General features: G+C 36.7%; 1 protein-coding gene across 3 annotated transcripts in view; it reads left to right on the top strand.

Annotated features, from left to right (window-relative positions):
- Positions 1 to 26,997, top strand: part of PLXDC2 (plexin domain containing 2) — a 455,724-nt gene that overhangs the window by 151,505 nt on the left and 277,222 nt on the right. For all 3 annotated transcript variants that reach the window (XM_072749365.1, XM_072749364.1, XM_026013595.2), the window contains one exon: positions 24,040 to 24,251. In XM_072749365.1, the coding sequence (XP_072605466.1) occupies positions 24,040 to 24,251 (212 nt within the window). The remainder of the gene's footprint in view (positions 1 to 24,039; positions 24,252 to 26,997) is intronic.

Genomic DNA, 26,997 nt, shown 5'->3' on the forward strand with positions numbered 1-26,997 from the left:
TAGGCCTTAAAGATGGGATAGTTGGCGTAGACACTTACAGATAAACTGATGGCAAGAGAAAAGAGATATGAGTCCTGATACATTAGTCTGTGGTGCACACTTTTTCCTTTTGTCAATTTATGTAATTTGATATGTGGTTGAAACTTAAACCTCATTCAGTTGGAATTAATTCACAGGTGAAATTATTCTAAACCTGATCTGTCAGAGAGCTCTAATAGGAGAAATCTGGGACTCATGCTGGTGTTAAATCGCTTCTCTCAGTAAATTCACCCAGAATCTGGAAGCATCTTTGTATAACCTAATCGGTCAAGGTGGGGTTTCACAGAATAACTGGTGGGTGTCAACTTCATTTCTCAGTGGTGGCTAATTGAACATGCATCTTTTTGCTGGTTTACAGCCAACTCACTGTATGAGGTATCTATGCATATAAACACAAAATTTTATATGCAATCCATAAAGTAATGGATCATTTCAAATTAGCATGACATTGATAGTAAGGACCCACAACAGAATGAAAGAGTTCAGAGTTGCTCTTTAGGCGTTTCTAGAGTTAAAACCCCAGCCTTGACTCATTGTAAAGCCCTCCTGTAACAATTAACTGTTCATAAACTCCTCACCCGCCTTACCTTTGAAGAGGGTGAGTTGGATGAAAATATGCATGTGAAAACACCTGCAGCTCTTGACAAAGAGTGAAACAAACATTTGGAGTGGTGTTATCATTAGTCCAAAATACATGGTATTCTCCACTCCTGCCTTTGCAGAAGAAACAAACATTTGGAGTGGTGTTATCATTAGTCCAAAATACATGGTATTCTCCACTCCTGCCTTTGCAGAAGATACTGCAAATTGACTTGTGGTACAAGTGATAAAGGACTTTTCCCCCAACAGAGTACATGCATTCATTTTTTCTGGAACTCATTAATGTAAAATCTTCTTAAAACCAGGGGTCATCTAAGGTAATATTTCAAAATTGTTTTCTGAAGAAATAATGACACTTCACATGACTAATTTAAATCTTGGAGTCCCCCTCTATTCTGTTTGCCATTTATAAGGGCAATATCACAGTATGGTGGTTCAAACATCACTTGCATGTGTTTTTCTTCATGAGTACCACAGGTTCCTTATTTTAGCTAAAGGATACACTACTCTTTGCAACACAGTCCAGTAATATATGCAACAGTAACCCTTTTCTAATTTTATTATTTTGATGCCATGTTAAAAGAGTAAAATTGATCTGTGTTTGTATAGGATTGGAAACACACTTCTTCTATAGTTTAAAAATGAAAATCTTGATCACTAGCTAATTTTTTATTAATAAGAGCAAGAAAGGTCACAGAAAAAAATGAGTGTAAGGCACAGAGATTTCCTATATATTCTTGCCCAAAAACATATATAGCCTAGCCTACTGTCAACATCCCCTCCCAGAGTGATACATTTGTTAAAATCGACAAACCTACATTGATGCATCATCATCACCCAGTGTCCATAGTTTACATTAATATTCACTGTTGCTGTTGTAATTCTATGGCCTTGGACAAGTATGTAATGACATGAATCTATCATTGTAGTATCAAACAGAGTAATTGCATTGCCTCAAAACCCCCCTGTGCTCTGCCTGTTTATCCCTCCCCATCCTCTAACCCCTGGAGACCACTGATCCTTTTGCTGTCTCCATAGTTTTGCCTTTTCAAGAATGTTAAATATGGGGGCATCATACTATGCAGCCTTTTCAGAGTGGCTTCTTTTACTTAGTAATATGCATTTAAGTTTTCTCCGTGTCTTATCAGAGCTTAATAGCTCATTTCATTTTAGTGCTGAACAACATTCCATTGTCTGGATGTATTACCACTTATCCATTCACTTCTTGAAGGACATCTTGGTTTATTGATTTTTATTTTTTTTTTTAGATGCCTATTCAGCATCTAGTAGCAGTCTTTACATGTAAAAAAAAAGTAATATAAATTAGCTTTTTTATTAGTATTGGTGGGGGCAAAATAAAGGATTGTAAGGAAATAAGCTATGTAAACTTCACTCCACATGGACGTCATTCATATTGCTGGGGGATATTGAATCATTATACAATATTTTTATTATTCATGCCATTGAACAAAACACAATAGATCTGCAAATTGATTTATCTTTCTGAATAGGGGATCAGCTAAAACTTAAATGTGTTATTACAAAAAATTCCAATCAGCACATGCTTTTTTATTTCATCTGGATGTGCCGTAGCATATTTTTAAATCTAGAATTATGTAATTATATTGCATTTAATGATCTAAATTCTCTTCTACGCAACATATGTCTCTCATGTAATCCCCCACTTAATCAATAGTGAGAAAAATTCAAATCTTCATTCTTCACTAAGCAAATCAATTGATATGAGTATCAGTAGTAGAATCAATAGCAATCCCAGCCTGTGGTGGGTAATTGTTGAGTTCCATCCCTTTTTCTAAATGAATCTAGTCAAAGTGGGAAAGACAACACACTATTTATCTTGTGAATAACAACAAGAGAGAGATGTTTACTTCAATTGCATAAATGTGCATGTGCCTGTATGTGTGGCTTTCTAATGTTCTTCACTGTTGTTTGTTTTGGTTTTGGAGGATAAATGACCACTTGACTTTTAGGTGGTCAAAACTGGGTGGAGGAACTGGCGCCTGGACTAGTACAAAGTACTGTGGGCAGGGCAAAGACATTAAGTCTTTCTGATGTAAAACTTACCCTTTCAAGCAATTCCAAGGACAGCTAATACCCAGTGTATTAGAATATTTATGCAGCTCTATTTCTTTCTGCCTCCCACCCCTATACAAGTTTTCCTTTGATTCCTATTATTTTTTGGAGTCCTGAGTTTAATCTAGTTCTCCAGAGTCCTGTTGTTCAAAATATGGCCAGAAGACCAATGAACAGAATCTCAGGCCTATCTTGGACAGAGTTAAGATCTCCATTTTAATCACCCCTAGGTGAATCTTGTGCCTGTTTGGGAAGCAGAGTTCTAGATTTTATTGAGTACCTTGTTTTCCCATCACTACAATAAGTAATCCCAGTATTCATGATATAAAAGACAGTCTTCAATTATTAGGATAAAAAATTAGTACAAATTTGTTAATATTGTGGGTCCAGTAATTTGCCAGAAGACTGAATGTTCTTGTGGATTGACAAAGTACAAGGCAGGAAAGAGCAGAAGGTACGACTTTGTGATTCATATAGTTATAATTCAAGTTCCAAAAATAATTAAGTTCCCCATTATCCATAATTTCCGTTATATATCCCTATCTCAAGGCTCACCTTGAGCTTGGTTGTTGCTGGTTGTTGGGTATATGGACACCACAGTAAAAGGTCTATTGTTGAAGGGGGGATACTTATAAAAGGTATGAATATTAGCATGACAGTGAATAAGATAAGGACCCTAAACAGCTCAGTTACCTTTAGTGAGGGAGCAGAAAGTTAACCTGACTTCTGAAGACCCAGGCCCAGGTGTCAGCCAGCTAATGATGAGCAGTGGAATTTCAGACAATGCACTGTACTCACTTGCAATGGAATTTCTTCACTTATAAAACTGGAGCAGTGATAGTGCCTTACATAACTCAAAGGCTATTGTGAAAAATAAAGTAGAAGTAGTTCAGAAAGCACTTTTCAAAGTGGTATAGGCAGATAAGGAGTTAAAACAGTAAAAAATTTCCTGAATTGCTTTGAGTCCCCCAAAATTACACTCCCAATAGCTTCTTGTTGACTGGAAGCCTTATACACAACAAATAGTTGGTTAACACATATTTTGTATGTTATACATAGTATGTACTGTATTCTTACAATGAAGTAATCAAGAGAAAATAAAATGTTAAGGAAGTCACAAGGAAGAGAAGATACACTTATAATACTGTACTGTGAAAAATCCACATAGAAGTAGACCCATGCAGTTCAGGCCTGTATTATTCAAAAGTCAACTGTATATTTTACTATAGTGAAGGTTATTGAAGTGAGTTATAGTGGAGATTGGTTGTTTTCCTATTTTACATAAATAAATTACTAATGATGAAACGTAGAAAATTTATATTTATGTGTCTTATTAAATATGTGAAATGGGAAATTAATGACCCTGGACATTTGAATTGTTAGTTATCTGTCATTCTTATTACTAAGTTTTCTTCTCACAGTCCACTTTTTTTTTTTTACCAAGAGCTCATGGGAATTGGTCAGCCCCTTAATGAATGAACATATTGGTCTTTTATACGATAACTAAACATCTTCAGAATAAAAGCATTCACTTTTTTTTTTTTTTTTTACTATTACCAGTTTAGCCAAAGGGGATGAAAACTTATATCTTAGACTCCTACAAACCATTCCGAAGAAAGTAGTGGAGGGGATCTTTTAAAAACGTGTCAGATCATGCCCTTTCCTGGTTAAACCTTTCTAATGGCTTTCTAACTGAGTAAAATCCAACTTCCTTAAGTTTCCTGCAAGGATTACTCCTCAACCCCATCTCCCTCTGCCCTGCCTAGACTCCCTCCACTCCATACCCACTGGTCCTCCTTCCAGTTCTCCAGGAGGATCCCCATTCTTGCCTGGGCTTCTGTTCTGGCTGCTGCTTCTAGATACCACCTGAAAGCCTTGGGATAGTTTGAAGCTGGAAGGTAACATGATCTGATTTTGAATAAATGAATGAATGAAAGCATTTACAATGAATTGAGGAGAAAGCACTTTTTTTTTTTCATTAAACAAGAATCTAGATAGGCGTTTTGCAGAGTGCTTTGAAATGTTTTAAAGGTCTAATATTGGTAAAAGTATTACAGAGTGGTGCAAAATCTTTCTAATTGTACCCACAATGAGTTTAAATATGGTAGACACGGGATTAGCATTCTCAGTACAGACCTGAATTTAAGCTTAGAAATAGAAATTTACATTTAAATAGAAAATTAAATCAGTTTTCTAAACAGGTATTTTTGAAAATTCAATAACAGGTTAACAAATTTAAGGTTTACACAAACACAGAGACTATTTTTGACTTAATTTTAATTAAACTTCATAAAGTATTTGATTGATAAGTGAGAAAGGAAGAAAGCATTCTCTTGGCATTCCAAATAGTATTGAAAGATATTGATGGCTTTAAAAAAAATAATCCCAGACTGCCTGTCTCTTACCCAGCCAGGTAATTCATAACAAAAGGCAGGTTAAAACACTTCACTCTAGAGCAGCATGTTTTGAGATGTGAGACATTATGTAAAGTTAAAAGGAGAACAAGCTGATCTGTTTTCTTCTCTTTATTCACATGTCATTCTTTATAAGTAATATACTTGAAAGTTCGCCTCAAAGCATTTTGTTTTTCCTCTGGGAAACGTGGAAGAAAAGTATCTGTGTAGAATAAAAACATGTTAGTGTGCATTAATTTATTCTAGGAAATGTGCAGGAGTCTTATGTTTGAGTAGGACTGGATGGAGTTCAAGTCAAATTGTGATTTCTGTATATGAGCACTGTAAGTGCTCATGGCTAGTTATTGCCAATTTTTGAAGTGGGATGTGATTGAAGGTGAAAAAATATATATCTTTCTCAATTTTCTCTTTTCAAGTACTGCCATTCTTTGGTTTATATATCCATTTATAGTTCAAATGGAGTTAGCCATTACGAAGATTTCAATATGAAGGGGAAAGACAGCTAAAGTTAAGACTTTTGGCAAGAGAGCATAAAAAGCTGGTCCTAGACCCAGACACGCGTCAGACTGTAGCAGAATAAATAACCATGTGTTCAGATCAGCTGTTTTATCTCCAAAGGGGTTCTCTCCACTTTGACCAATTCCCAGAAATATTTTTATGAAACTTTGCCACTACTCTTCTAAATACCTTCAATTAAAACCCCTTTGCTTTCTCTTTTCCTTTTGTAGTTTGTCAGAAGGCTTGTCTGGCTTTCCACGTGATGTGTATCCCACTTCACCAAACATATTTTTATGCCAGCTTAATACCTTTAGGATTATAGTTCCTTCCTTCCTTTTGGTGTCCAGAGTATCATGAATGCATTTTTTAATTCAGTTTGAATGAAATTTAAATATTAAGGTACATGTGTCATCCATCTTTACTGTAGCTTGATTCTCTGGGTTTTGATATTGCATTAGTTTTATTTATTTTTTTGGTAACAGAAAATATGAGGAAGAACTCAATTGTAACTTCCATTTTATATCTTATTCCTTTCCCTCTACTCTGTCTTGCTCAAAATTTAGACTTCCATCACCAAATAATTATACTTTTCTCCTCATGACCTTTATTAATAACAAGTTTACTGCTTTTTTCCTTGGTTTGGAACGTGAATCGCCATTTATGTAACTGCTGTTTTGGGGGTTATCTGTTATATGAGCTTACTATCCATTTGTTAGAATTTCATTTCATTTTATTTTTAAAAAACTTTATTTATTTATTTATTTATTTGAGAGAATGAGCTAGAGAGAGCACACAAGCAAGGGCAGAGAGACAGGGAAAAGCAGACTCCACGCTGAGCAGGAAGCCTGATGCAGGACTTGGTCCCAGAACCCAGGGATCATGACCTGAGCCAAAGGTAGACCCTTAACCTACTGAGCCGCCCAGGTGCCTCATCCATTTGTTAGATTTTAGAGACAATGTTTTGAACAGCTTTGGAAGTCTAAGTGATAACTAAGGAAGGACAAATTGAGAATACCTGATATGATATTCCAATAATTTCTAAGAATTCAGAACCTACCCTGTATTAACCAACAACTTACTACTATTTTTAAAATGAATTCTGTCCATTCATTCATGAAATGGTAAATAAAAGTTTAGTATGTACTAGTCTCTATTCTGTGAAGTTAAAGTATAAAAATATATAAAATACAGTATTTTGAGGTACAAATATAATTATATATGAATAATCGAAATACAGCAAAAGGAGCAAATCTAAGCAATGGGTCTATTTTGGGGGTGTCACTTTTTACATGGTAAAATATACATAAAATTTTCCATTTCAACCATTTTTAATTATACGCTTCAGTGGTACTATGTACATTCACAGTGGGTTGCAACACAATCCTCACCACTGTGTTCACCAGAACATTTTTTTCAAAGATTTTATTTATTTATTCATGAGACACACACACACACACACACACATACACAGATAGAGAGAGGCAGAGACACAGGCAGAGGGAGAAGCAGGCTCCATGCAGGGAACCTGAGGTGGGGCTCGATCCGGGTCTCCAGGATCATGCCCTGAGCCAAAGGCAGGCGCGCTAAATCGCTGAGCCACCCGGGCTGCCGTCACCAGACCATTTTTATTTTCCCAAATTGAAGCTCTGTGCTCATAAAAGAATAGTTCTTCATCACTTTCTCTACCAGTTTCTGGTAACTTGTACTCTATTTTCTGTCTCTATAAATTTGATTACTCTAAGTACCTGATTTATGTGGAATCATAATAATATTTGACTTTTTGTGTCAAGCTTATTTCACTTAGCATAGTATCTTCAAGGTTCATCCATGTTGTAACATATCAGATTATCAGACTTTCATTCCTTGTTATAGCTAAATAATATTTATTTATATGTATGTATATATATACACATATACATATATACACATACACATATATACATATATAACTTATCTACTCAGTTAACAAATACTTGGATTTTTGTGCCTTTTGGCTAATGTAGTATTGCTATGAACATTGCTATACAAGCGTGGGCTTGGGGGGTTGCTTTTTATTTGAAAGTGATTTTAAGAAAAGATACAAGAGTAATGCAGATAAGTCTTCCATATCTTTTAAACCACATTTGAAATGTTAGCATTTTGTCCACTTTCCCTTGTCATTTGTGCTATCATTCATACGTTTCTTCACTTGTAAATTGTAGAAATCACAGCTAAATTTTCCTGTCAAAACCAAATAATACTTCTACTACTATTACCTATAATACATGAGAATTGACTGAAATAATGCATAATGCTACATCTAAAATGTCAAAAATGAATATTTACCTTTAGTGGATTGTGCACTTTAACCTGTACTACAGAGATATTAAAAAGAAATATTTAGGGGATCCCTGGGTGGCGCAGCGGTTTGGCGCCTGCCTTTGGCCCAGGGCGTGATCCTGGAGACCCGGGATCGAATCCCACATCGGGCTCCCAGTGCATGGAGCCTGCTTCTCCCTCTGCCTGTGTCTCTGCCTCTCTCTCTCTCTGTGACTATCATAAATAAATAAAAATTTAAAAAAAAAATAAGAAGAAATATTTAGTATGTGAAGTCATCTCAAAATTATATAATTTGGAAAGGATAGGATATGTTAATATTCTCCCTGTTTAGTGCTAAAGTCAATTGTATGCTTTTAGTATTGTTATTTTCTGAGCCAATATTTTTAACCCTTTTGATAAGGTCTAAAATATTTATATTAACCAATTTTCAAATTAGTTTTGGCTTATTAATGCTACTTTTAGTTGCCTATGAATATAAAACCAGTTTTCTATGGCTTACTCTGAATGCAAATGATTAAACAAGAAAGTCTAGGATATATTTATCAGAATGTAGAATTTATTTTTTTTAAGATTTTATTTATATAAGAGAGAGAGAAAGTGAGTACAAGCAAGGAGAGGGGCAGAGGGAGAAATAGTCTCCCCGCTGAACCTATGCAGAGCTCCATCCCAGGACCCTGGGGTCATGACCTGAGCCCAAGGCAGGTTCTTAACCAACTGACCCACCAAGGCGCCCCCAGAATGTAGAATTTATAAAAATGTTTATAAAGTTTAAAAACTTATAAACAAAGGGTAATGTGCTATCATTTTATCCTGTAGCCCAATATAGATGATGATATGGATCAAAGAAAATATTTGACTGTACTTTAATAAGGATTTTGCCTGTTAAACAAAAATCTCCCAGTTAGGAATAAATGAATGGGTACAGTTCTTTCTGTAGATAAGACAATTTCTCCAGAAGATTCACTAGGCTATTATGATGTAATTGGCATAGTTTGACAGAGGTGGATATATTTTCACAGCAGCAGGAGAACCATAGTATAATGTTTTAACAGAAAGCTTCTCAAGGGACAGAAGCTTTTTTCCCCACTTGCGGATATATTTCCAAATGGCAATGCTAAAAATAGAGATATAGAAAACCATGTTTGTTGAGTGTATAGCCAATAACATGGAAAAAAATTGTGTGTAGTGCTAGAATAAATAAACTATATGCATGTAGGCACATGTGCATGTGCACGGACTCGCATACACACTTTTTTTTTTAATTTTTTATTTATTTATGATAGGCACACAGTGAGAGAGAGGCAGAGACACGGGCAGAGGGAGAAGCAGGCTCCATGCACCTGGAGCCCGACGTGGGACTCGATCCAGGGTCTCCAGGATCACGCCCTGGGCCAAAGGCAGGCGCTAAACCGCTGTGCCACCCAGGGATCCCCACACCTTTTTGTATAAATACGCGAGGAGGGCAGCCCTGGTGGCTCAGTGGTTTAGGGCCGCCTTCCGCCTAGGGCGTAATCCTGGAGACCCGGGACCGAGTTCCACATCAGGCTCCCTGCCTGGAGCCTGCTCTCCCTCTGCCTGTGTCTCAGCCTCTCTCTCTCTGTCTCTCATAAATAAATAAATCTTTAAAAATTTTTTTTTAAATAATAAAGACGCAAGGAGACATGCAGAGAAATATCCAGGAAGTATATTCACTAAGGTGATAATTCTGCCTCCTGCACCTGGAAAAGAATAAGTATTTAAAATTTTCTCTTTAATGATTTAATTTTTCATATTAGATGAAAGGTAATATTTTAATTTAATAATATTCTAAAGCCCTTTGGGTTATTTGCTCTTTTAAATGAATAATGATTTTTTTATATAAAATGGGGAGGGGGATCCCTGAGTGGCGCAGCGGTTTGGCGCCTGCCTTTGGCCCAGGGCGCGATCCTGGAGATCCGGGATCGAATCCCACGTCGGGCTCCTGGTGCGTGGAGCCTGCTTCTCCCTCTGCCTATGTCTCTGCCTCTCTCTCTCCTCTCTCTGTGTGTGTGACTATCATAAATAAATAAAAAAATTTAAAAAAATAAAATAAAATGGGGAGGTACTTTAAGGAAATTGTGTAAAGTCTATCATTTATGGATTTTTTTTTTAAACTGGAACACGTTTTCTTAAATCCAGGTTTTCATATATTGCTTATTTGTATGTAAAGGAAAGAATTCTTATATTAGTATTGTTCTGAGCCCTAATGAATACATAAAATGTGAGAAATGGCAGTACCCTGGCCTGCAGTTGTTGCCCAACAATGAAAAGTATTTGGTTTGTAATTATTTTATGAAATTCAGACTATTACTTGGTTGTGTACTAAAGTCAGCATACCTGTAGAAGAGAGGTTTTGCCTAAATGCACATTGTAGCAAGTACTTAAAGCACAGACTTTTCCAGTTTATCTGCAATTTTGTTTGTATGGATAAAAAAAGTACCTATGAAAAGGTAAATTCCAGAGAAGAAGGGGAGGGAAGCAATTGGATCCTAAAAGGCTCAAGAGTGCTGCGTATCTAGGGGACTGAAAGTTTACTTGTTGATTCTGTCTCGCCTTGGTAGCTTAATCCTCAACTGTGGTTTGTATATTTTAGGAATATAGCACAGAAATTTAAATCTAATTTTAGTACAGTTTTCACTGTCTTACTCTCCTTTCTAATGTAATTTTGTTGATTGTGGTTTATTTACAATGTTAGTTCAATTGCATAATCAGCATAAATATATGCAATCACACAATTTAATTAGGGAATGTTACTTAGGAAAGTAATGACTAAATCCAGACATTTGTAACATTTCAGAAATTCTTGAGAACTTTATTTTAAAACTGCCATTTGAATGACTGGCAGTTGGTATTCCAATTTAGGTATGTCCTTTTTTTTTTTTTTTTTTTTTTTTTTCCAAAAATAAAGTGAAAACATCTTGTCAAATTCAGTAGAGTAAAATAATAGTATTAGAAGTAGGGTACAGTTTGTGAAAGACCAAAGGTTCTTTTTTTCTTTTTTAAGATTTATTTATTCATGAGAGACACACAGAGAGAGAGGCAGAGACATAGGCAGAGAGAGGCAGACTCCTCACAAGGAGCCCTATGGAGAACTGGATCCCAGGACCCTGGGATCACGACCTGAGCTGAAGACAGACAGATGCTCCACCACTGAGCCACCAAGATGTCCCTAAAGACCAAAAGTTCTTTTTTAAAAAGATTTTTATTTATTTATTCATGAGAGACATAGAGAGAAAGGCAGAGACATAGGCAGAGGGAAAAGAAGGTTCCACGCAGGGAGCCCAATGTGGGACTTGATCCCAGGACTCCAGGATTACGCCCTGAGCCAAAAGCAGATGCTTAACCGCTGACCCACCCAGGCATCCCAAGACCAAAAGTTTTTAACTAAATTTATGCTAATGTTCAAACTTTCTATTTCCCATCATTTTCTCAATTTTTGGCTTAAAGTTTCCCATTCTTATGATAGAGGTTGTTTAGAACTTTTTTTTTTGTAACTAAAAACTGTAAATTTATGTAAAGATATATATTTTTTTCTATATCAAGATATTTCACCCCTAATACTAGTTTGATTTAATCATAAGGGAACCTGAGTAAGTGGATGAATTATGCAAGTAAATACTCAAAAACTACTTAATGAAGGAAATACATCTCTGTACATAAGGTATTCCATATTTAACTAAAAATAACAAAGTGTCAGTTTTGTTTGAAGAATTATATGCTTTCTGCTGTAACTAATTTTTATGAATCCTTGCTTCACAATGCCTTTGATATTCAGAAGCATAAATATTTTTCCTGTGACTTTTTTTGAAAGAATTTTTTTGCAAAGTTATTTGGAGATAGCAAAGCTAAGTAGTTTTGCCCATTGCTTTGTGGTTATAAGGAAAGTATATATGATTCATATATTTCAATAAATATATGAATCAAATGTGAGAAATAAAATAATGGGAAATTTTTTTCTCTACTCTATTAATCTATCTGAACACTTTTTTAAAAAAGATTTTATTTATTTGTTTGTGAGAGAAACAGAGAGAGAGGCAGAGACACAGGCAGAGGGAGAAGCAGGCTCCCTGTGGGGAGCCTGATGCGGGACTCCATCCCAGGACCTCAGGATCACACCCTCAGCCAAAGGCAGATGCTCAACCACTGAGCCACCCAGGTGCCCCTCTATCTGAACATTTTAAAGGATTTTGGAGTTACAGTATTGCAGCACTGATTGTTTATTTGATGAAGTTCTTATATAGACAAACAGGTTAGAAAAGTCTTAGAAATTGCACAGAAATTGGCAGGGATGCTTCCAGTTTTCTCAAGATATAACCCGACATACTTAAGTATTCAAGATAAGAATTTAAGCACAGAAGTGAGATTATCGTAAGCAATAGCTGTCATGATAGAAAACACCAGGTCACCACCCCAACCATGTCATGATATATCCCAGGGGAACAAACAGACTGGATAGCCTGAGCAGCTTTAGTGAACATTTATTACAGTAACAGAAAGGAGCACAAAGTCTCCTGGACAAGCTCATAGTCATTTGTAGAGAAATGGCATTAAATCAATATTTACAAGAAAAACACAGCAATAGGTTTGAGTACAGTTCTATGAGATCACTTTAAATTAACTCTCCGTAGGAAAATTGTATGGTGGTAGTGATGAAAGATTTTACTGAGTCAGAATATTTGGATTTGACCTTCAGAAAGCAGAGATTTAGGTTTTTCACCCCCCTCAGTATAGAGTTAAAACATTGTAGGGGTGCCTGGATGGCTCTGCAAGTTAAGGGTCTGACTCTTGATTTCAACTCAGAATCTAATCTGGTCTCAGCATTGTGAAATTGAGACCAGTTTTGGGCTCTGTGCTCAGCAGGCAGTCAGCTTGAGATTCTCTTCCTCTTCCTCCTCTATACCCCTCTCCCCACTTGAGCACGCACACAGCACACATGCTCTCTCACTCTCTCTCTCTCAAAATAAGTGAAAAAAATCTTTAGAAAAGAAAGAAGTGAAGCATTATAGAAAATGTATAAAATAAAGATATGCTATGAGAACAAATCAAAACCCTAGATGCTTCCATCCTGTATAACACAGAAAGAAGCACTGATAATACTATAATGTATTTCTTTTTCTTTTTTTGCTCTTCTGAATTTGTATATATGTATATATTTCTTCTTTTACCTAGTTCAAATCATATTATATATAGGTTTTATACTTATACATTAAGTCTTTTTGTGCATATCAAAATATTTCCACAGTATCAAATCTGAGTTATGCTGCAGATTGTAAATTTGCCAATATGAAATGTTTATTAAAATTAGAATCTAGCTACCAATATGAAAAAATAAAATTCTTGCTTCAAAAAAAAAATCTCTATCAAACACTAACGAGTACAGTTTTAGAATAAATCTTTGTGAACTTAAAAATGAAACAAAAAGGGATCCCTGGGTGGCGCAGCGGTTTGGCGCCTGCCTTTGGCCTAGGGCGCGATCCTGGAGACCCGCGATCGAATCCCACATCAGGCTCCCGGTGCATGGAGCCTGCTTCTCCCTCTGCCTGTGTCTCTGCCTCTCTCTCTCTCTCTGTGACTATCATAAATAAATAAAAATTAAAAAAAAAAAAAGAAACAAAAAAAATCTTTGTGAACTTAGTATATGAAAGAATTATGTTTTTTTCTTTTTATAATGTTAAATATTTTAATATAATCAGTATTTATATTTACTTTGTTTTGAGTTATCTATTTATGACATGTCTTTTTTTTGAAGACAGATCTTTAAAAATTTATTAGGTTAGACATACTTATATATATTCAAGTAAACCAAATGGGGTGCATGAGGTGGCTCAGTCAGCTAAGTATTTGCCATCAGCTCAAGTCATGATCTCAGTGTCCTGGGATCAAGTCCCACATTGGGCTCTCTGCTCAGCCAGGAGTCTGCTTTTCCCTCTCCCTCTCTCCACCATTTGTACTCTCTCTCATGCTCTCTCTCTCTCTCTCAAATAAATAAAATATTAAAAAGAAAAACAAATAAACCATACATGACTGCCATTTTGTTGATCAAAATATTGAATTAGAAGTGCACATTGTGTTAATCTTGATATGTGCTATTGATATTTTTTTCTGCTGGTCTTTTAAATTTGTATAAAACTAAAATGGAACTTTTTGTTTTTCTGCCTGGCATTCTTAAACGACTTTCTATTATGTTTGTGTGTTTTGTGTAATGACTGAGTCTCAAAGTTGAATATATTAAGAGACTGTATTTTGTTTACCCTGTATTTTCAACTTATCACAAAGCAGGGAGCTCAAAAGTATAGATTTTGTGGTTGTATTTTTCACTTTTATCTAGGAATGGTATTCAACATTTAAAAACTGATATCTGGCTTGTCCTTTTTTTTAATTTTTTTATTTATTTTTATTTATTTATGATAGTCACAGAGAGAGAGAGAGGCAGAGACACAGGCAGAGGGAGAAGCAGGCTCCATGCACCGGGAGCCCGATGTGGGATTCGATCCCGGGTCTCCAGGATCGCGCCCTGGGCCAAAGGCAGGCGCCAAACCGCTGTGCCACCCAGGGATCCCTATCTGGCTTGTCCTAATGGGAACAGACCTTACGATTGATCTAGGTGTTTATTCCTTAACTGTTGGAGTAGATGGAAAGCATTGCACATTATTTGGGGACAAGTAGGGAATGGAGGTGCAGTTAAACTATTGATTTGTTCGGGTTGAACTTTGTAATCAAACTTCAGAAAAGTACTGCTTCATTTCAGTCTTAGAATATGGAATACTTTACATTAACTAAAGTCATTTTTTAATAAAAATGCAGGCCCTGAATAACCTTATATTTATAATCTCAGGGGTATAACTTAAAAAAACATAAACAATAAAGATAATTTTGTGATGAGGAAATTGCAGGTGTTATTGACCACTTGTTCAAGTCCACACAAATCTCTAGTGGGCATTTAACCTATAGAAATTTGGGACCATTCTGATAATGGTATGGCTTGATTTAAATCAGATAAAATTTATAAAACAATCTGATAGAAAAGCATACATTGGCTGTCATCTGTGATCACTGGCTAAGTCAGCCTGGGCTCAACATTGGGCCATTATGGATTCTGACCCCACAAACTGAGTATGGTCTGATGACAATATGTGGTGAGATTGAGTATATCAGACATCTGGCAGCCATAATTTAATATAAGACCCTCAGTGATTTGGGCCCTAGGCATTTGGACATTATCTTTGACACTGGGCACCATTAAACCAATTGATTCCATCTGGCATGGTCTGGCTCAAAAGATTCAACATTTTTTTTTTTTTCTTTAGAGAAGCTATTGGCCATGACTAGTCCTTGTTTACAGAATTTTCCACCTCCCTTGGCAGGCAGAGTTACACTTTTCATGCATTCAGGATTAGCTTTTAGGACAGAGACCTTATTTTAAAACAAGCCATTTGGGAGCCCTGCGTGTTATATGTAAGTGATTAATTACAAAATTCTACTCCTGAAACCAATATAACGCTATATGTCAACTAAATTGAATTTAAATAATATCTTTTTAAAAATCAGGCATTCTGAATATAGGCAGCAAGGGTAGTTTAGGATAGCTAATGATAAATAGAAGTATTAAGGTATTTTTACCAAATAGTTTTACTTTTTTATTGTGCTATGGAGACACTCAAGTCCCATAATATGTGAATTTTCACAAATTAAATAGTAAACCTGAAAATAATTCTATTTAATATTGGACTCAAAATAGTCCAAAATATGTTGACAAGATATTTAGCCAGTGAGTAGATGATCGACTTTTATAGGCAAGAGGGGTCATAAAGAGCTACAAAACTGCTCCCTTTCATTGTATAGATACAAGAGGTCACATACCTAAAATTTCCATTTGGTTTCTCGGCTTATGATGCAGTGTTTTCTAGAGAAGATCTCAAAGACCTTATTAAAAGATAGATTCTCAGATTTAATTAAATGCTATTTTTCTGTTTATAGATCATTTGTAGATTATGGTTCCTATGGAAATGAGTTTATTCTCTAAATCTGACAGATTTATCTGAAAAATCAGCAGATGGCCTGAGTTCTTTGATAATCATCTTTTTTATTATGCAACAGGAGGTTATCTTCCCAGTAAAACACGTGTGAAATCTACTTGAAGGAATTTAATTTTTCTTTTAAATTTCTGCTAGGCATTTAATTAGAAAATCCTCAATTAACAAAAAAATCTATCATTTATTTTCAAGTACTTCCCATCCTTTCAAGTTATAATAAAAGTATAATCAATATTAATGTGCTCCTACTATCTTCTCTGTTTTTACACTAGCAATGTTTAATTTACTTCCATCGACAGTCAACCTGATGAGATATTATATTCTTTCTTTGCTTTCACATGCTAGATTTTTTCCAGATTTTTGCTGTTTTCAATAGCACATTTTATCTAATTTATTTTTTTCACTTAGTTTGTTTCTTTGTGTCATGTTGCCAACATTGGTCACAGATAGCTAAATTGACCCCCCAAAAGATTAATCAATGGCCAAATAGATGATTAAGACCAAGCCTCTGGATCCAGCTCTGGTTACTTTCCTAGCCTATCAGTTACCACATATGCATCAATTTCCTCTTAGGTAAGATAGATTAATAACAGTACATGACAAATACATCAATGTGTGCAGATATTTAGAACAGTGCATTGTATTTAACTAACCCTAAATTAAGGTTAGTTATTATTATCAATATTACTATTATTTTTTTAAAGATTTTATTTATTTATTCATGAGAGACACACAGAGAGAGGCAGAGACATAGGCAGAGGGAGAAACAGACTCCCTGCAGGGAGCCCGATGTGGGGCTGGATCCTGGGACTGCAGGAGCCAAAGGCACTCAACCGCGGAGTCACCCGGGCGTCCCATTATTATTATTAATTCGAAATTAGAAGCCATGCATAAATACCTCTTTTAAACTGTTAACAAAGTTTTATTCTTTGTACTTATTGTTAATACTTTAGGAAATATGTAGCACTATCTTAAATGTGCCTTAAATCTCATTGATAAATTTTTGTAAGGCCAAGAATGCTTTCCATAGGATTCCATTTTTGTGTATAGAATTTTAAAGTTTTATTATTTTATTTAATGGTAAAATTAGAAAACTATCAATACTTCAAAATTCTAGAGTAATTCTCTACCTATTTCAACATTAAAGTTGTTGTTGTTTCATCTATATCATAACTTTTAATCTCTCTGTGTCATGCCTTGATTCTTCAAAGACATTTGTTGAATTTATTACGGAGTTCATTAACCAAAAAGAAATGAGATGATAAACTGTAATCATAAGTGTTGCTGAACATCACCCAACTGGCCAGTGAGCTATTTTTGAGTCAAACTCATGTCAGAGAAATAAAAGCTGTTGTAGATTTGTTTTCTGTAATTTTCTCCTTCTTCCACCCTTTTATCTGGCTACTCAGAAAGGTGGTTAAAATCTTAAGTTAGATAAAAGATTACACACATAATCTTTCAATACATTGTCTCAGGTAAGCAGCAACTTGGTCAATCATTCATTTACTTATTCATTCACTTGTTATTCCGAAGATTTTAGATACTTACTATATGTCAATGCCCATGCTTATAATGATGAGACAAAACATGTAAATAAGATAGAGTCTCTGATCTGAAACATCTGTGTGTTAGGAGTCTTCCTAGGCCATCCCAACATTTGGTGATACGCTAGGAGGTTTCATGTGACTCAGCATAGAGTTGTGGTCATGGCTATGATTTATTACAGCAAAAAGATACAAACAAAAGTCTGCAAAGGGGATAGACACTTGGGGCAGTGTCTGGGGGAAACTAGGGAAAGTTTCCAAGAGCACTCTCCAGCAGGAGCACACATGACACATTGAATTTTTCCAGCAACAAACCATAATTATGCATGTAAAATATTATCAATGAAGGAAGTTCATTAAAAACTCCATGCCCAGTGTTTTTACTGGAAACTGTTCATATAACCATCTTCTGTTTAGCATGTACCAAGAGTCCAGACTCCCAGAAGAAAGGCAGGTGTTCAGGATAAACCATAGTGTTTGCCGAACAGTTTAGCCATAGTAAGCCATTCTTATCTGTTAGAGAATAGCGGGAACCCTCCCTAAATCTTGTTTCTAGATACTTAGCCAAGGGCCAAACTTCTAAGGCATTTTCTAAGGATAGCTGTCTTAGGCCTTCTGAGTTAACTCTTTTCTGATAAAATCATACATTCAAGTGGGGATAGGCAGAAAAGTGTTTCAAGAGTCAGGTAAAAAGAAGAATTGTGTTATAATAGAAACCTCAACTAGACTCTGCCCTGGAGGAATCAAGGAGTCAAGAGAAGCTTCATTTAACAAGAGACTATTTGAGTTGGATCTTTAAGAAATTGTGAGATTTCCTGAAGCGTGGGGTGAAAAAGTATTCCTCCATGCAAAGGTAACGATACTCATTGCAAGTAAAGAAATAATTGAGAAATTATATGTGATGGTACTATAGGGTATGATTAGGGCAGGAGTGTAAAGAGAGGGAAGAGTAGTTGTAACGAGAGTATGGAGTGTTTCTAGGTGGTAAAGGATGTGTATGCTAAAAAGCCATTAGTAGTTTAATCAGAAGAGAGAAGCAAATAACTGAAAGGTGTCTCTTGTAGCAGATGGAGGAGAGATTGGAGAAGGAAGAGTTTGAAGACAGTAAGACCAGATAGGAGACAAGAGATGATGAGAACAAGCCCCAAGGCATGTGTGTTGGGACTAGAGCATGAATAGTGGTTCTCAACCAAGGGGGCTCAAAAAATCATGCAGGAAGTTTACAAAGACTGTGATGCCTAGGGCCTACTGGAACACTTTAATATCTCTCAACAGAATATCAGTATGCTTTCTCTTCTGGTACTTGTCTAATATGGTGATGCTGTCCATGAAAACCTCAAATCCACTGTGTAGTTAGTTCATCATTGGACATAGGCAAGGATATAAGCATTTGTATAGAATTTCTTCTTCACTTCCTCAATAAATTGAGATGCAAAACCATATGGAAGAGGCTACCTCAGCCAGATCATCTAATCTATTCTCAGGTGAATCTAGCCAGCAAATCTGTTTGCAGTGAACAGTCTTAATGTTTCTGCAGAGGATTCACAGGGGTGATTTGGTTCACTTGTATAGACCAAAACGCCTGTCAGAAGCTATACAAATAGGGATGCCTGGGTGGCTTAGCAGTTGAGTGTCTGACTTTGGCTCAGGGCATGATCCCGGGGTCCGGGGATCAAGTCCCAAATCGGGTTTCCTGCAAGGAGCCTGCTTCTCCCTCTATCTATGTCTCTACTTCTCTGTGTGTGTGTGTGTCTTTCATGAATAAATAAATTAAACATTATTTTTTTAAAAAAACTACACAGCTAGATCCCAATTACATAAGATGCATTTCAAATTATGTAGTTACTTCTTGGTGGTTGGGCATGTATTATGTGTATGATTTATATGCGAGACACAAGATATATAGTTAAAGATGGCTTCAACATATAGCTACTGGTTAAATGTGAGCTACTTTAGTAAATTCATTCAGTGAAGACACAAATATAAACGTAATAAACATATCCAGTCCAGCAGAGTTTTCTTACCTTTTGTTTTTATTTTATTTTAAATTATTTTACAGTGTATTATGGCACAAGAGAGACTTAGAAGGTTTGCAAGGGTAATATGAGGCTATACATGAATTTCTTGTTTTTACTCTCAGATTAACTAGACATTATTGGGTTTCATAACAATGCTCTATTTGGAATGTAATGAAGTACCTTCTCTAGTAATAGTTTATCTGCTATTTTAATCAAATAAAATGTCTCAAGAATATGTTAAGAACAATTTATGTATTATCTATACACAAAAATATATCTTTCAGCTTTCTCTCATATCCAAACAGGAATCTTTAGATATACTTGATATTTCCATGAGCTATGTGATTAACAACTACAGCAAAATATGTTGGAGAAAATTATCTTTGAAAGTTTTCCATCAGTGGTTTAATTAACATACAGTGGACAGAAAGCAAACAATCTGTTCAGCCAGACTACTCAAAGATCCCTCCTGTTGCTTTTGTTTTCACTACAGCTAGGAAGGGAAAAATTATATTACATATATCCCTTTAGCTTGTTTCTGAATAATTTGTTTAAGTAGTGATTTAAAGAATAATTTAAAATATTTTTATGAGTTTGAAAGCACATGAAGTGCATAGGAATAATTTACAATGTAGATAACCATGCCGTGGTTTTGCCAATTTTTCTGTCTTTATTTCTGTGAAACATTCATTCTTGACTTGTTTTATCTTGTCTAAAAATCAGTCTTAAATGGGATCAAAATGTAAGCCAATTTCATACTCCAGTCTTGATGAACCATGGAGTACTGAATTATGAGCATATAGGAATGTTTCTTATTATTCATAACATAACCAGAGAAAAATAATTAGATCTAAAATAGCAACCAAAAGAAAATTCACAGAAGCCAAGCCCTAAAGCTCACAAATTTTCTTATTAAAAAATTCCTCAGTTCCTTCCTTAGATCCTGTTTACTCTTTGTAAATATGAGAGCCAGCAAGTAATCAAGAGACAGGTTTATAAAGTTTAAGGTAGCAAATTCTAGGAAGAGCAAGCATGTCCATGATGGAGACAAACCAATCAACAGCTGTAATAGCTGTTAACGTGACCATGAACAAAAAGAAGAAAAAATAAAAAATAAAACACTACAAAAAATTGGGGAGAAAAATCCTCACCAAAACCCCACAACTATCTAGGGACTTACCTTTTTAAGTGCCAAAGTAAGCATGTATGCTTGTCTTATGCAGAAGACCTCCCTGTCTGTGAAATTTACCTTCCTCAGTAATCCTGCTCAAGGGTTATTTTGAATGTTCACTACAAAAATAATTTGACACATTAATCAGACATCCCAAATTTCAACTTAAGTGGTGTTATAAAATAAACTGAGGCATATTAAATATTTCAGGAATTTACCTGAGCAAAGATCGATTGCAATCTGGCAGGGCTGAGCTAGAAACAGTCAAGGGTGCTCCAAGAACAGGAGCTAGGGGAGAGACTTGTATAGAAAAAAAGGCAGAAGCAGAGCAAGAAAACTATTTGATTGGCTTAGGCAGTTATCTGATTCAGAGAAGCCTCATTGGTTGTGTGAGACTGGCTATCCTTTGGTTTTGATTTCTTAACCTGGAGGCATTTGTAGGCCTAGGTTTTGGCTTGCTTGCATAGGCTACTGAGGTATCAGAACCCCCTCAATCTAATGGTCTCTTTGTTTAATTTAACGGTGGAGAATATGGGCTTTATCACCCCTTTAGTTTTGAAGCTCATTTGTTCTCTAGGGTAAGAAGGCAGGAGAAAAATGAAAAAGGGAACTCAAGAAGTTGAAAAGTAGACTTTCTATGCAGACAGCCCCTGCAGTGTTACTTAATCTGACTCTCCCTGTCCTGTGCAGGGATCACAAGGGTTAGTGTGATGTTACTGGCCCATAGGCATCAGGGAAAGGTAACCTATTTTGTCTTATGTTAAAAATCTCTGGAAAGATAATAATAACATTAATATCAGGCAGTTAATATCCAACAATAGCACCATTTCAAAGAAACTAAGAGTTGTTTTGAAATGCTGTTTTGAAGATTTTAATAAAGATTAATTCTTTGAAGTTCTAGGTTGACTTCCTGATTTACATTTTAGAGGAATGACAAACCTCTGTTTGGAGTTGTTCCCTTTGTATGATTTTTTTAAAAAAATCATTTTTAAATCCATTTATTAACTGCATTATATGTTATCTATATTGATATTCTAACAAAATTTTTGTATAGATTTTCAGTTGTTCTGATTATTTGTATTCAGATAGCCACCACCCTCAGTGCAAAACAAACGCACACCTCTAAAGTTACCCTAAGTGCTGGGCTAGCAGGTCTTACCTGAGTATTATAAAAACTTTATTGCTTACTTTTGTTGTAAGCTGCCTCATATATTTTTGGTAATGAGGCAGAATATATAAATAAAACAAATAAAATTGCTTTATGTAGCTTTGCCTAGAATCATAGGTCTTAAAGCCTGACACGTCCTCAGGAAAAGCTGCTTTCTCAAGTAAGGTATTTTCATTCCCATTTAAATATAGGGCAACCAAAGCACAGAGTTTTGTAAATTATGCTGGATCTCTTATCCAGGAAACCTAACAAAGAATTCCACCCAGGTCTTTTGAGTCTTTATACAGTATTTCCTCCATTACTTGACTCTGTCTGGTCCAATCATTGTTGCTCCAAAGAAACTGTCAACAGTTCATTTATCCATCAGTCAGTTAAAAGACATTTATTCAGCACCATTCAATGGCCAGTGGCACAAGTGTCAAAAAAATAAATATTTTCAGGGCACCTGGGTGGCTCAGTGGTTGAGCATCTGCCTTCGGCTCAGGTTGTGATCCCGGGGTCCTGGGATTGTGTGGGGAGCCTGTTTCTCCCTCTGCCTATATCTCCGCCTATCTCCCTGCATCTCTCATGAATAAATAAATAAAATATTTAAGAAAGAAACATTTTCTATAGTGATGATAGCAATACTCATTAGACATGATTAGTGAATATTTATGTGTGGGTCGGTGGAGGGGACCACGATCAACCTTTTATATACATGAGATTTTTCAGCCTTACAACAACTCTGAATTGTGCATGGTACTACATTTTTCAGGCTCTTGGGTTTCTCTTTGTGGAGCTCTTGGCCAATTCTGTCTTTGTGGTTCTTTTCAGCTCTACTATTTTATGAACCCATGGAATAGTCTAGATGACCAACATTATGATGGTACTTTCTCTCTGGGCTGTATCCACAAAGACATGAAGCACTGGGAGATCTTTTAATCTCATGATATCTCAAAGAATATCCTTTCTGTCTAGAAGAATTCTTAGTACCTTTCTGAGTTGAAAGGGAAATACTGTAGACCATTTGTGTGCGATTAGTAGTGGTAGCCTTAACTTAGTTATCAGAGTTCTAAGTAGCTGAAGCAATGGTATTATAAGTCTCATTAAATACATTTTCATTTCTTGGAATGTTCTCCTATTGAGGGCAACATCACAGCTATAATTAAATCACTGCTCTCTTAGACCTTTTTGAACCTGTATCATGCCAGTTATAAAGCCTGTCAATTCATATCTCTGGGTAATAGTTGCGTAGAAGAAGGCTGTTCTTGGTCAGAAACTGAATTTCCCATACTTGAGATACACCTTCCCCTGCTGACCTACTGAAATGAAAGTCCAGGAGTCATGATTAAATCTTATTTTCCCTCCTGTAGTAGTAGGATGAGCTAGGTCAGCAAGGCCAGTCCCTGCAGATGGCTTTAAAATACCTTTGTGATTTGGTCTCTTTGCTTTCCCATCCATTTCTCTAAGTGCCAATCACTATCATCCTTCACCACCCTGACAAGAGTCCAAGGTGAGAACGGCACAAATGAACAAGAGCATTTGTGATGCCTCCTGAGGGTGTTACTTATTAAATGAGGTAGGCAATGAACCAAATCTGACTTGTGAACTACAAGGCAGGTTAGCACATTTACACAAAGATCATTCCATATATTATTTAACCCATTCGAATACATTGTTGTCTTTCTCTGTCCAGCAGAACTTGTGTGAAATGAGTATAAACTCGCAAGTTAATACTGTCTGACTTTTATTTTCATATGTGCTAAGAGTCTCTAGGTTTCATTCCTTTGTTTGGATTGTAGCTTGTTTTCTGAGAACAACTAGAAAATGTTTATGAAGTATGTGTGTGGAGGACGAGGAGGGAAGGGAATAAAAATGCATTGCTTTAGGGCTGCACATCTGTTTTAGGGACTCTGCTGGATCTCCACATTAACCATTGTCACGACTTATGGCATGTTTTAAAATTTCATTCTACACAGAGATGTTCATACCAACTCAAAATATTACAATTAAATAGATTTCATCGTTAGGAGTTAGTTTCCTATCTTCATGACTGGCAAAATTATTTTTCTGCTCTATTAGCTAAGCAATGTGTATGACTCATAACAAGTGGTAACTCATTATTTTATTTCTTGTTCAAACAGATTGGCAATATCAAGTTGCTCAGGTCTTCCCACAAACAGAAGAGGAAGTGGAAGTGGACACACATGCCTTCAGCCACCGGTGGAAAAGGAGCTTGGATTCTCTCAAAGCTGTAGACTCAAACCGTGCAAGCGTGGGCCAAGACTCCCCAGAGCCCAGAGGCTTCACGGACCTGCTACTGGATGATGGGCAGGACAACACCACCCAGATTGAGGTAGGTAAATAACCTGGGTAACTAAAATGGATTGAGGAATCTATTTTCTGTGAGGCACCCAGCTTCCATCTATGTATAAGTCTCTACCTTCAGCTCAATTGAGAGCTTTATGATTTTTTATAAGGATCAATTTAACTCATTAATAAATAATTAGTTAATATTTAGTAATTCAGTAATCAATGATTATAACTATATTAAATAAGTAAATACATAGTAACTAAGCCATTTAATCACCCATGAGTTCATTTACTCATGAAATGGACAAACATTGGCTAGATGTGGTGATGACAGTGTGGAGACTCAAAGCAGAACAAGATACAGCACCTGCCTGCAAGGAAATCCCTGTGTAACAAGATGAGCTCTATGCTATGTGATATGTACAAGGATATATTCAAGCTGTAGTGTGGCATGGAGGAGGGAGATGACCTGCTTGGGATGGGGGTGGGCCATTGTCAAAGACTCTTGTCCTGGGAGTGGGCCTTTAGGCAGGGCCTTGGCAGATTGAGAGGAGTTCACCAGGTTGATATCTTGTCAGTAGTGAGAAAGATTGCTAGCAGAGTGAATTGCACCTGCAATGGCTAAATCTTAGAATGCTAGGGCACCTTGGAGAGTCTCATGGAGTGACCTCCTATCCCAGTTTACTGGTAGTGGAGTGTTTTTCTGGGGTATAGCATTTTCAGTGCTAACCCAGGCAGTTCTGGGCAAACTGGAATGGTCAGTCACTCTGTGACTGTAAACAATTCTTTGTTATGGTTGGAGCTATGAAGTGGAAGGCAGAGGGTTGGAGATGGGTTTGAGGAATATGGAAGTTCGCTGAGGACACATTTTAGGCAGACTGTTGGGTTGCCCAGAGGCCTCAAGGGTGGTATTACATTGCTTAAATTTCCATAGTCCTTAGCATTGCAAATCATAAAACATGATCCTGTTAGTCTACTAGACCTAACGAAAACAAACAGGTCAATCTTATGGAAAAAAGCAAAAACCACCCAAATGAGAATAGAAGCCATTTATTCAGTTTGCTCTAGAGAGAGTCAACTACCATCACTTCCCTCTGGCAGAAACTCAAAAGCAGGCAGGGGAGTGGGAAAGTTTCTCACTTAAAAAAAGGAGAGAAGGATGGGGCACCAGTTTGGCTCAGTTGAATAAGCACCTCACTTTTGGTTTTGGCTCAGGTCATGATCTCAGGGTCCTGAAATCCAGCCCTCTGGTCAGGCTCTGAGCTCAGCGCTCAGCGGGGGAATCGGCTTAAAGATTCTCTCCCTCTGCTTCTCCCCCCACCGTGCACGTGCACACCCGTGTGTGTGTGTGTGTGTGTGTGTGTGCGCTCTCTCTCTCTCTCTCAAGTAAATAAATATATCTTTAGAAAACAAGAATCTTCAGGTATGCTCTCCTTGGAAGTTGTTGGCACAGAGAAGCTGGAGATGGTCTAATTAGAGGCAGAGCATCTCACGTGATCAATTTGGGGAGCATATTTGGCTTTTACTGAGTTGGACCTAGGGACCAAATATAGGAAAGTCCTGCCCATTCTGGGCTGATTGCCGCTGAGGTTATGTTTTGGCTCCCTGGACTGGTAGAGGTTGGAGATCAGAGTTCTGTTGTCATTGGCCTGTCATTGGCCTGTCTGGCCATTGTCTGTTTGAATATTCTTTCTCAATCTGAAGGTTTAGTTCCTCTTTTCCCCCAAGTGACAGGTTTATACTTTTTCAGAACGAGGCAAGATTCTTTTTTACTGCTCTGAAGTGCTCATTATTTAGGAAAAGAACTCAACTCCATGAAACAGACACTACGTCGTTCTCCAAATAGTATCAAGGCATCATTTTGTTCCTGCATAGTAAGAGGAATCTTCAGAAGATCTGAAGCACAGGCCATTGGGATTCTGTGTATGTGAGAAGCCCAACAATTTTCAAAACCCCTCTCCATCCCCTTAACTAGTATGTGACTCTGGTGGTCCCTGGCTGCCCTAGCCAGGTCCCTTAACGGGCAACAGAGGATGTGCCAGGAGCACAAGTCCTATAATATCTGTAAGAGGCTATTCTGACTCCTGCAGAGTGCCTGCTATTTTGGCAACAGTGTTGTTATAGCAACTTGAAGAGGGCAACCTAATTCTTCCCTGAGTACTCTTTAGCTGGGGTGCAGCATAAAGAAAGGAGATGAACAGAAGCAGAGGTGTTTACATCTCTGCCCAGAACTGATGGCTTACTGAGATTGAAAGGGGAGAACACACATTCCTAGAACTGTGTGATCTCTATGCAGGATGCTGAATTTTCCTCATCATTCATAAAATAGAAAATCCCTTTGCTCAGGGATGTATTAACAATCCTCAAAGTACAATCCCAGTTGTTATTATAGACATGATCTTGTTATTCAGCTAGTTTTTCTCTTTTTCTACCTTAACAGAGGAGATCACATAATGTCAGTGATTTTGAATCAGTTAAATGAAAGAGGAAGGATGGTGATGGTACAGGGAGCTCTGTGCTGGGTAACCCATTGGTGCTAAGATCTTCCAGGCACTGTATGGATATCATCTTGCCTGGTCCTTATGTCAGCGTAGTGAGGTTTGTGTCTCCAGGTTCACTGGGAAATCTCAGTAACTTCTACATGAGGGCAATTTCTTCCCTAAGCTCTTCCATTAATGAACAAAGGGGCTGGTATTTAAACCTAAGCCTGCCCAGCTCCCAAGATTTGTTCTTTCTACTTGACTTTGCTTCCTCTAATGTAAAGATAAGTAAATGATACTTTGCTTATG

Source organism: Vulpes vulpes, chromosome 2 (assembly GCF_048418805.1).
Source record: "Vulpes vulpes isolate BD-2025 chromosome 2, VulVul3, whole genome shotgun sequence".
Classification (NCBI taxonomy): domain Eukaryota; kingdom Metazoa; phylum Chordata; class Mammalia; order Carnivora; family Canidae; genus Vulpes; species Vulpes vulpes.